Source organism: Lupinus angustifolius, chromosome LG20, assembly GCF_001865875.1.
Source record: "Lupinus angustifolius cultivar Tanjil chromosome LG20, LupAngTanjil_v1.0, whole genome shotgun sequence".
Classification (NCBI taxonomy): Eukaryota; Viridiplantae; Streptophyta; class Magnoliopsida; order Fabales; family Fabaceae; genus Lupinus; species Lupinus angustifolius.
This window is the reverse complement of record NC_032028.1, coordinates 14808269-14821116: the sequence shown is the minus strand read 5'-3', so window position 1 is coordinate 14821116 and position 12848 is coordinate 14808269. Positions and strand designations below refer to the sequence as shown.

The 12848-nt window shown below is 32.5% G+C and overlaps 1 protein-coding gene across 1 annotated transcript; it reads left to right on the top strand.

Moving 5' to 3' along the window:
• On the top strand, window positions 7330-8394 carry LOC109336809 (zinc finger A20 and AN1 domain-containing stress-associated protein 4-like). Its single transcript, XM_019573644.1, has 2 exons — window positions 7330-7456; window positions 7741-8394. The coding sequence occupies exon 2, from the start codon at window positions 7837-7839 to the stop codon at window positions 8317-8319; it is 483 nt and encodes a 160-aa protein (XP_019429189.1). The 5' UTR covers window positions 7330-7456; window positions 7741-7836; the 3' UTR covers window positions 8320-8394.

Sequence of the window (12848 nt, the reverse complement as noted above, 5' to 3'; positions counted from 1 at the left end):
TTTGGGTTGCCATGGTCTTGTGAGTGATCTTAGAAATTTCAGGTTCAAGTCACTATTTGACAATATTTTTCCAAGTGCAGTCAGATGGTTTGTAAGGTGAGTAAATCTCTTTTGAAGATCAAGCATTTTCTCTCCAGGCTTCAAACAAAACATTTCGTATTCCTAGGAGAGAGTATTGAGTCTCGGCCTTTTGACCTCCTCAGTTCCTTCGTGTGTAGTCTCTAGAGTGTCCCACATTTCTTTGGCAGATTTGCAATTTGACACTCTAAAGAACTCGTCAATTCCAAGTGTTGAAGTGAGGATGTTCTTTTCTTTGAGATTGCATTGCACTTTCTTTTTATCTTCATCGTTGCACATAGATTTTGGCTTTACTTCCCTTTCATTATTCATAGCGGTGAAGGGTTCATAAGGTCATTCCTCAATCGCGTTCTAAATATCTAGGACTTGAGATTCTATAAAGATTTTCATCCTGATTTTCCAGAAGTCATAGCATTCTCCAACAAAGCTTAGAAGGCGATTGATGTTGGACCTTCTTCTAGATATGATCTTGAGGCCATCTTAAATACATGTTAGATTTGAGAATAGATTACTCAAAATAAGCTCTGGTGCCAATTGTAAGTTCACGATGCCAACTAAGAGGGGGTGAATTAGTTGTTAGGAGAATGTGGCTGATTATTCTGCTATGTTATCAAAGTGTATGTGCAGCGGATTATTTATGGAGAATTCAACCAAGTAAAGAAAATGTAAATAACAAGAATAAGTAGAAGAAGAGTATACAAAGAGTTTTTAAATTGGTTTTCCTTCTTGTCCACCGAAGGTTACATCCAGTACTCTTGCCACACAAGAGATTTTTCCACTAGATAATTTGAGTTGTAATTACAATTTTTCTTCTCAATATTCTTGTACCTTACACACTCACAACTTATCTACCCTTGAAAATTCCATTTTCAAGTAAACGTTTTTCCCCTTCTCAACACACCCTTGTGATGAAAAGTTTAGATGAAGAATTTTACAATGGTTTTGGATTGCCTTTACAAGTTTTGATAATTCTATAACATGCAATCCTTGATCTGAAAATATAGATACTTAGTATACAATTCTCTTAATATTTTTGAAAGTTTAGAACACTTTTCACTTTATTAAGCAACTTCAGAAAATATGAAAGTTTAGAAACAAAGTTGCTGAAGAAAAATATGCAGAAAATTGTTTACTAAGTGTTTAAAAGTTTTGTGTGATTGTAAGCAATTGTGTATTTCGTGTATTATAGTGTGTGTAGAATTTGGATGTGTCAATGCCTTTAAATAGGCTTCCAATCAACCATGATAACCTTCCATGAAGAGGAGATACGATTGGAATGAAACTTATTCACTTTGGATGAAAGTTGTTCATTTGATTTTGAAAATCTAGTTTCAACAGCTATGTGTAATTGATTGTCACGAAGTGGTAATCGAATACCCAAATGTTCCGTCCAAGATGGTATTCGATTAATAAAATGAATTAATCAGTTACATCAGTCAGTTTTGCTTTGTAACTGTTTTCTGAGTCAGATAACCTATTACACAGTTCTAGTAATCTATTACCAAATGCCTCACAGTTTAGGTAACTTGTTACCTAGTTCTGGTAATCTGTTAGTCAGGTCAAGTAACTCATTACTTAGCAATTTGACTTTGCATTTTTGAGATATCCAATTCTTTTAAAAATGATCTTGATTAGTTTGAGCATTGCTACTAAATATTAAAAGTGAGTGTTAAGATAGAAGTACCTATATGAAGACATAGTCTATAATTCTCTTGAAGCTTGAATCTTCTATATTTTCATGGTCTTCTTCCTTTTCTTCTTTTTGTGATCTTAGGGTGTTCATCAAAACTGTGTCAAGGTTAGGAGAAAGATCTTCTTCACATGTCTGACATAATGTATTGCAGAACAATTTCACATTCTTTGAGGAAGAACACAAATAGTCATTTCACAATATCCATATTGTTCTTTCTTTTCTTATTCTGAGAGGTCATAACCAAATGAGCACTTTCAGTCTTATCTCTCTACAACCTCTCTTTCTCTTCCACACTGATATAAGCTCATTGAATGACCATTTGTTCTTCTGATTTTATAGCTCACTTTGAATTGCACAAAGTGTGCAAAAAGCAAGATCAAAACCAAGTGCACGAGCAAGTCATCATCAAGCTCTAACTTAAGTGACTTGAGTTTTGATGTGAGATTAGCATCTCCATAATATACTCTCTTATGTTCTCTTTGCCTTTATACTTAATAGAGATGAGTTTAGCCATAAGGCTACTCATCTCCGCCTTTTTATTTTTGGCAAGGCATTGTTCTATTTCTTCAAGGAACATCCTTTCACTCTAACCCTAAAAAATAGAGCCCCAAAATGCTTATAGAATAGAGTGCTTCATGATCATTAGACACATTCGGTTATATCGTTCTCATTTCTCAATTTTAACATCATCGATGATTTCCGAAGTAGAAATGGATTTATGCACCTGAAGTACGAGACCTAAATCCATACAGCCGAGAATAATTTCTACGGCTTCCTTCTAGACCTTAAAGTTTGTCCCATTCAGCAATGAGATGTTCTTAATTTGAGCAAAAGTATTTGTAGCACTAGTAAAATAATAGAACAAATTGTAATCATTCTTGCAATCAAACTCACATTCAACATTAATACTTAAATTCAAATGATGATGAAACACATCATGAGTTACCTAGCACAACATTAATATTCAGTCTTTGGACAAAAATATTAACTTGTAAGTGGTACACTCATTGTAGTAATCAAACATTGATAATCAGTTTTATCAAAAAATAAGCATTTCTTTAGTCCGACTTACTATTCACATGGAAAGTCATATAATTGTCACATTTATTGCTACAAGTATGTTTGTAATTTGGGTCAAATAGTATTCTTCTATTGTGCCGATCACTATTCGCGTAAAATGCAAACATACAATTGTCTTGATATTTTATATCATTCACTAATGGTACTCTTGTTTGTAATGGTCAAACATTAATCAAAATACATGTCAAATAATAAATCATTCTTTGGACTGGTTTATCATTCACATATGCAATCTTTTAATAATCACATGTTTATCATCACATGTGTATATATAATTCGGCCAAATAATAATATTCCTTTGGATTGATTAATACTAGCATGAATACATATGTGCACTAGCATTTGACATTTATTATGAACAATTCACAGAAAAGATGTCACTTTGGCGCCTTCTTAGTTATAAGTTCACTTAAAATGTTAAACAATTTTATTTTCCAAACGAAAAAATTATTTAGTTGAGTTTGATTCAACACTTAATCCAAAACATATATTATTTATATCCACATATAAATACTTATATTCACTATAGCCTATTGGTAACATTGCATCATTTACATCACAAGGATATGCGTTTCAAATTCCAATGATGGTCATTTTGAATTTTTCATTAAAAAGATATTAGCATTTTATAAATGACTAAACATGACACTGCACACTGTACAAACAGAAACAATGCTTCAGCAATAACATCCTTTAATAATGCAATCAGCGACCAACCAATGTAACAAATCCTGAAGTGTTGTAACCATTTAAACAAACAAGTCTGGTAATATATAAAACAAGACATGTTCACATAATAGACATGTCACAAGATACCTAGCGCAACATCAATTTTTAGTCTTTGGACAGAGAAATTAATTTGTAAGTGATACACTCAACGTAACGATCAAATATTAATAATTAGTTTTATCAAACAATAGCCTTTCTTTGGACTTACTATTATACACATGAAAAAAACTTTATAATTGTTACATATTTATCATCACACATATGTTATCATTTGGTCAAATTGTATCTTCATTCGGACCAAATATAATTCGTATAAATAATCTCATACTCATATGTGTACTTTTAATCAATTTCCACGATAGAAGTTACTTTGACAATATATTACATCAATTAATTCAAAAAGTTAATTACTAGACAAAAGGAATAATATGAGTCTATTAAAACAATACAATTTAAAATTAAAACATTAAGATTTGATCACTTTAATGATTAACAAATTTGAATCCACAATATAATTCCAAATCAAAAGATATTATATATATATATATATATATATATATATCGACACATAAAAATGAATATAATTTGTTATTGAATATAAATTGGATTCGAATGAAGAAATACAAATGCAAATCATTATCAAATAAATACAGAATAAACAAAAACATTTGCATCCATATTATGTCCATATTATATACACTGAAACTGAAAGAAATATTTGTGCACAACAACAATGCAGCTAAAACAGTAATTTCAACTTGTAAAATATCATATATGTATATGCACAGTCTGCTAATCTAATGGAAATCAATTATCCACAAATATATTCTTTATTCATGACAGCGAAGCGTACAAAAAAAAGCCTAAACTTATTATTAGGATCAGTGTTGTTGAAACCGGACCGGACCGGACGGTCCGACCGGTCTGACCGCTGACCGGACTTGAAAACGGCTCTGGTTTGCCGTCTTAACCGAATGAGAGTTGGACCGCTTTGAACCGGAAAAAATCCGGTCCGACCATGTTAAACCCGGTTAAACCGGATTAACCCGGGAAGTAAACCGGACGGCTCACTTAAAAATTAAAAAAAATGGGACAATGTTCTAATATTTTGTTTTACTACGGTCCAAAAAAAAGATAAAGAGGTATTATTTCATATAATTATACATAATTATTAATTATATAAAGTTTTACATTTATATATAACTATATATTTATAAATTATGTACGAAATCACCCGGTCAGACCGGCTCGGGTTTCACAACACTGATTAGGATTGATAGAATATTAAAACCATATTCCAAAACTTAATTTTGCAATTCAACACTGCAACCGAGAAAACATACCAGAAATATATATCACGCAACATCATATAAAGATAAATCATACATATATAAATATATATACTCCAATTATAGTGGTGTGATAAAAGAATGATATAAAAACAAGCGATGCAATAATGCTTTCAATTGTAGTATATACTTGATATATATAATGGATCCAGACAAAACGTCTAACATGGTTTCCATAACATCACCAATTTGAAATTTGTTATCACTTGATATTTCTTAAATAGTGGAAACATAAAAATCTTGTACCATCACCAATTTGAAATTTGTTATCACTTGATATTTCTTAAATAGTGGAAACATAAAAATCTTGTACCATCACCAATTTGAAATTTGTTATCACTTGATATTTCTTAAATAGTGGAAACATAAAAATCTTGAAATTTAAAATTAAGGTTCATAAAAATTGGAGGAAAAACATATTTAATAAATAATCATAAAATTTACAATTTTTGTTCTCATACCACTTGTTAAAAATTTCTGATGATGGTGAAATATCAACCATTGGATCTTAAATATCATGATTCTCACACATAACATAAATCAATGGTACAAAGTTATACATGAGTCTATGTTCTCATATTTACTCTTTTGACATACCTTTCTAGAGAATTTTTGCACGATGATATTCCTCATCCAAATTCAGAATTCCTTTTGAGACCTTTGTTTTCTCTCTGATTGGGAGAGGTGAAAATTATTTGTGATTTGGTATCTTGGGACTGTAATCGTTCCTTATGCGTTTACTTATAGGTTCTCATTATCCTATATGGGTCAATTGTTTGAGTATTCACTCATTAAGCTCATATTCATTGTCAATTTTAGAATGAGTTGTCACTAATTAAATTGCTTATTTTATAACCCAAAATAAATAGCTGAATTGAATTAAATATATGATAGAATTTTTCATTCTAAGCTTTCTCTCTTTGTGATAGACAACGCTATAACATTCATACAATAATTCTCTTCAAAGATGATAGTATATGTTCTGGACTTGTATGTCTATGGATCATGTGTCATAGAGAACTCGACTTTAGATACATGTCATCTTGCATATCATGATAACAACTAGATAATGTTTACCAACAAACCAACCATCAACTTCTATATCTCACCAGGTCCATTTATTCTCAATAAAAGGATTTAACAATTGTTAAACCATAATAATATTTCATTATCAGGAAGAAAAAAACATGAGGACGTGACGTATGGATAGCATGTCGCGCCGAAGATGGGGAGACGGTGCCGACCCAAGTTCACAGATACAAAAAGCAACACAACAAGAGGGGCGGCTCCTTTCAAAATTCCATATCCCATCTTGCACCCTCACTCTTCACACGGTATGACACTGTTTTTTAGAAAGGAATGGGTTACCAACTCATCGTTTTACTTTACCTATATGTGGATTATTATTAACTTAATCACAGTGCACCCAGCTAAGCACAAACTTCGTGACCGTGGTTAACTACAGAAAACCATTTATCTACATCTCCCATCATTTCCACTTGCTACAAAAAGTTTAATTTTTTTGTACAACTACTCAACAGTATTTCTCACCCTTTTGATTAATCCATTTTGGGTGTGTGACTGTCATTCCTAACAAATATTGCTTACATGATTCAAACTCTTGACATTTTGGTTATCTTATAGATCTAGTGAAATCTTATACTAATAAAACAATATCTTATTAATCTATAAAAGTTTGATATCAGTACTTGTCACTGTGAATTTTAATATCATTATATCATCATCTCAATATAATTAAGATATGAAACATGATTGATTAAGATGGACTAACGATATGAATAAAATTCTTACCTATCAATACAATATCTTCAATTCCGCTTGGTTATCATAATAATATTTTTCATTTCTTTTACAGACTTCAACAGAACATAATTTAATACTATTTTGTTTAGTAATATTCATTAGTTATTTAACCAAAATATTACTAATGTATTTGCAAATGCTTGTCAAACACACACTTATAATAAATGATATAATGATATTATAAAAATTTATTTACTATTATTGTATATACCTTTTTCTCTACATTTTATACGATCCGAAAAATACAGCCAAAGCTAAGCTATAATTTTTTAGATATAAGCACTAGTCATGCTCTCTTAAATTTAAAATGTAACCAAAATCAGAAAAGAAAGATACTGAAATTGTAAGGTGGCTACCAATAAATCCACAAGCAGCAAAACCAACCATATCCAGCCAGCTCAACCAGTCTTTCTCCCCCGACAATATTAATTTTTTAATGGCTTATGAATTAAAAATAGAATATAATAATGCATATTTTTCTCATTCCAGAAACTATTTTATTACAATATTAAAAGAATGTCCCATTCCATTAAATAGACATGAACAATTAAAAATGATTATTATGATTTGTCTAGTTTTGCTGTTTCTTCCTCTCTCTTGACTCTTATCTTTCCCCTTAAGATTCCTGTATACAATTCCCTTCCACCACCATTCTTATTATCCTCATTTCCAAGTTCCAACCTAACCTATTCATATCTACCAGGTATTATATTATTTCCTTCTCTTTAAATTTATTTGTCACTTATTATTATTTTATTTTCGTTACAGCAACTAAAATTCGCCTATTTATGACTATGGCTTGTTAATTCAACTACCGCGAATACATAGAAAAACAAAACAGAATACCGTTTTTGCTATCTGTATTTTCAAGATTTTTTCGATTTATATACAATATTTCATTTCTACCTTTCCAAGAATCCTCTGAATTTTCTCTACATCACACATCAACCTTTTCTCTCATTTTTCTTTCTCTCTCTATTCCCGCAGCTTCATACGTTTCTCCAACTCCTTCGAATTCTCTCGTTTTCTTCAAGAAGAAAAGAAGAAGACAAAAATCAAGAATCTCAGATCCAGAAACGTACCATGGCGGAAGAACATCGATGCGAAGCTCCCGAAGGACACAGACTCTGCACAAATAACTGCGGATTCATCGGAAGCCCAACCACCATGAATCTCTGTTCCAAATGCTACAGAGATATCCGTTTAAAGCTACAAGAAGAAGCTTCAACCAAATCCACAATCGAAACCGCTCTCTCCTCCACCACCTCTTCTCCGCCGTCTCCGGCCGTCGTGTCCATCCCTCGTATATCAAGCTCAACCGTAACCGTAACCAAAGACGCTGTTGCTTCCGAATTAATATCTGAAGCGGTTCAACCGAACCGGTGCGGTTCGTGCAGGAAGCGGGTCGGTTTAACCGGGTTCAAGTGCAGGTGTGGGGTCACGTTTTGCGGGACCCACAGGTACCCGGAGAAACACGTGTGCAGCTTCGATTTCAAAACGGTGGGGAGAGAGGAAATTGCTAAAGCGAATCCTGTGATCAAAGCGACCAAGCTGGAGAGGATTTGATTTGAGCCGTTGGATGTGATGTGGGGCGAAAGTAGAGTTGATCGGGACCTTCCAACTGATGATTGATAAAATATACGGGAAAATAATATATTCTCCTACTAAATTCTCCTACAAATCCGTTCTGCATACGAGGAACTGATATTTTATATTTTAATGATTAATTTGAAGAATTTAGTACGAAAATATATCAATTTCTCTTATATATTTGATTGAATATATAATATTTTATGATGTATCTTGAAATTAAGATAAGAGTTGGTTGGTTTGTCTTGTTTAGAAAGGTTGAATAAGTCATATAAGTATGTGGCTTTGCTTTTATAAAAGATTAAAGAAAACTTTGCTTTGGGATTGAGGGGTGGTTGAAATGAATTGGGTGGGTTGGTTGGTTGGGTGGAGTGTTTTATGTTGCTTTCGGTAGTGAATGTGAAAATTATCATCTTTGCCTTGAAACCGAGTTGTTGTCTGCTAATACTATATTCCATTTTTATTTTCTATAAAAAAAAGTTATTAGAAGAAATAACCATCAGAAAATTTACACCCAATGTTGGCTGAAGCATATCATTTCACATTCTTGTATGGCCACATAACAAAATGTCTGGAACACTAACTACAACAAAAATAACACCCTAAAATAATTTTTTAAGGGATAAAAAAGCAATGGCAGGAGGACCACACAGTAGGACAAGTCCAACCGCTAATCGGAGTTGCAAATGCACCAAGTATTAATTAAATGGGATAGAGACCACTTGTTCTTATTCTTATTATAATTGTTCTGGTCTAATAAAAAAAATGATACTTAATTAAAAAGAATTGGTTAGGGACATAGAAAATAATAATTTTGAGACAGAAGATCACATTCCAATTAAATGAGGGGTTTGACTGTTTTATACTATGAAATTTTTTGTTAGACTATATCTAGTTAAATCAAAATAACTTAGAAAGTAAAGCTAATAGATCACTTAAATTCTCAAAAAAGAAGAATGTTACTCCCATATTTTGTTCCACAAAAGTGATGAAGTATTACTATAATATATATAATTATTTATTTATACAACTATTGTTTAATTTATTATAAATTTATAATCTCATCCAATCTGATTGGTTAATTAAACCTAATATTTTTATATTGTAGTTCCAAGTCCCATATATTAAAATTGGAATGGGCTTGGACTTGGATTGTGATTTTAACCACAATAACGTATTTCAATTTCAGTTAGATATTTCGGTCTTGGATTGTGATTTTAACCACAACAACATATTTCAATTTCAGTGAGATATTTTGTTAGGGTCTTTTATCTCTTTATTTAAAATTCAAACCTCGATATTTTGAAAAATCCCCTAATTATATTTTCCTTCAATATTCTTGTTTGACTTTCTCAAAACTTGTTCATTCCCTCAAATCACATACATCATTCCATCACAAACCTTATAACCATTATGTAGCTTTTTACTTCTAAAGCACCATTTTTGAAGTCTCAAGTCCCACCATTCTCGAAGTTTTCGTGACATAATCTTCAACGCCAACTAACACATGGTAAATTCTCATATTTGTTCTGTGTTTTTTTAAGAGAATAATGTATCTTCTCATACCAGAATATAATTTATCTCTTTCAGCCAGTAAAAGTATGACATGTATACTATTTTATTTAATTATAAAAATATTTTTATAGAAAATGATATCACTTGATGACAACCTCTAAGGGCTGCCTTTGTTGTAGGATCGTTTTTATCTTGAAAGTTGAGTTTTTTAACTATGATTCAGTTGTGATGAATTCTTAGGGTTTTAGGTCATTTTTTGGTTGTTTCATGTAGGATAATTGGGTAGGAATGTATGTGTTTGGGTTTGTAGGTCTTAGGTCACGATTTGTATGTGTAGGTTAGGATTTTGTAGATTTTTAGCCGCATAATGGTATAGGTGATTAGGGTTGGTGATTTTATCTTGGCTTTATGTTTGTAGGGTAGGTTTTGTGGTTGTTTGATTTGGGGGTATGTGTTTAGGGTTGGTTCAGGGTTGAATTATGTGATTTAGGGCACGGTTGGATTTATAGTTTGAAGGTGATCTCGGTTTGACAGGGATGGAAATTATGAACTGAATGTTTATGGAATGGTGAATGAAGGTGATTAATTAATGGATGAATGATGGAGTGTAATTTGTGTTGTGCGTGAGGAACTTGTAAAAGTGGAAAAAGAATGAAGAGGGGAAGCGCCATAAGCTTGACAGCTTGATAAGCTATGGTGTTCGCTACAAGCAAAAAAGTTTGATAAGAACTCAACAATGGCCAATGGCCAAAGGGATAAGGTTTAGGAGAAAACTCCCAACTAAAACAACTCAGATTTTAATCAACTTCAACTTAATTTCATTAATGTAATATGATTATATAAATAGGCAAGCAACTAGGCTCCCTTGAAAAAATAAAACGAAAATGATAATAGAAAACCTAATTAGAACTTAGACTAAGTCCTAAAACTAATTAACTTTGAATAATAAAATTCCAAATTAACTTTGGAAATTAAAATTCCTAATTAATCATGAAAATAAATCTGGTTGGGATTTTGGAGTTGTTAGCTGAATTCCTTGAAGTATGACTTGGTCTTGAGTTATTGGACGGTTGAAGATTTGGATTTGAATCAGCCTGAAAAAATCTTCTAATTAATTTGGTCGAATTTAATCATAGAATTTCCTTGCTTGAGTGGACTTGATCATCTTATTTTCATCCCTTAAGTATAGCCACAAGTTGGTTCTGAAATTGAAAGCCAAGTAGAGCCTTGACTTGTTCTAATCAGCCTCCTATCATCTCCTTAATTTGTGTCTTGCTGTATCCTGAGGAGTAACCATATGTTGATTAAACCCAATCTGATTTGGCCAAGGAAATTGAATAAATCTCCCTATTTATCTTTTAAGTCTTACACTCCATATTTGTCTATGTGCCCTCTTATGCTCTTACATCCTTACTATTTTCATGCCACCTTGTCTTGAGTCATGTCATGCCTTGTAAGAATTGATCATGTCTTGATTTCCAATTGTCCTAGCCGTGCCATTTTGAATCCAAAGCCTAGGTTAACTAGTTGGCCACTAATGGACCGTGATACAAAGGAATTAAATTAATAAATTCCCAACCCCATATTACATGAATTAAATACTAACATACTTGACATCAAATAAACTCCTACAAATAAGTCCTAAGACTACATGAGAATAAATTCTCTTTTATTAAACTTAAGAAAATAAATGGCTTAACTAAAACTATGCTAATAATTATTTGCAAGAACATGGATTCCAAGTGGTTCTCCTACTTGTAAGATTGTCCTCCATAAATCATAGGTTGCCCCCCCTCCCTTGGTTTACATCATACTCTTCTTCTTAAAAAGAATTTGTCATCAAATTTGAGGTACCATCATCTCCTGGATCAAAGACCACCTTTTTGAATTGTTGGAACCAACTCTCCACATATTCATCATTGGTTATATCCTTGATGAATAATCTAGCAATAAGACAAATACCTAGGATCTTTGTTGGTAAAAAACGTGCATCTTTAAAAAAATAATGTAATAGTTGAGTCTTTATGGCTTGTCGTCATCACATCCATAGGAACAACTTGACCGATGTAAAAGTCAGCCTCCTATAAGGATGGATGATCAGGTGCTTCTTCCTTAAGGAAGATCACTCCAATGTCTTGCAAACAATTGTGAACAAAACTAGGCAAAGACTTGTTAGTGGTAAAAAAATAATTCCACCATGGAATGGGGGTAGGGGCTGTTTTGGACCCAAAACATTCCCAACCTTACTTTTTTTTAAGGATTTTCCCTTCTCTTCACTAATCTTCCTCTTTATTTTCCAAGGACTCTTTTCTCCTCATTTTTTTTCACTCTCAATTTTGCACAACTTTTCCTTTCTCTAATCCTCAAATTTCTTTTTCAAAATCTTCTTATCCTCAATCACTTGTGCATGAGATAAGGTACATAACACCACCTTTCAGTTTTGGTGAATAAAGTTGTATTTGTTTGAGAATCCATCATGGATGGTTCTCTTTTCCATTTTCCATGGAGGGCCCAGACATATATGGTTGGCCTCTATGTGAACTACACCACAAAGAACTACACCTTCGTATTTCCCTATTGAAAAAGGAACCTCCACTTGCTGGTTCACAATTATCTCCTCAATCTCACTTAACCATTATAGTTGGTAAGGAGTGGGATGTGGTCTACTTGCAAGGTTTATTTTTGAAACTATCCTTGAACTAATCATGTTGGTACCGCCACCATCAATAATTAACAGGCAGACCCTTCCCTGGACCAAACACCTAGAATGGAAAATGTTGGTCCTTTGGTTGGCCTCCTCGGCCATGACTTGGCTTTCAAGCTAAAACTAGCTCTGATGACCACTTGATGACAACTGCTTAAGGCTGCCTTTGTTTTAGGATCGTTTAAGCTTGAAAGTGTTGATGTTTTTCACTCAAAATTCGGTATTATTGTGAATGGCAATTTTTAGGTCAATTTTAGGTGGATTGTGTATGGTAATTGAAAAGAAA

Bases quoted from the DNA above. Each gene is read 5' to 3' on its own strand.
- LOC109336809 (XM_019573644.1), top strand. From the start codon at position 7,837: ATGGCGGAAGAACATCGATGCGAAGCTCCCGAAGGACACAGACTCTGC.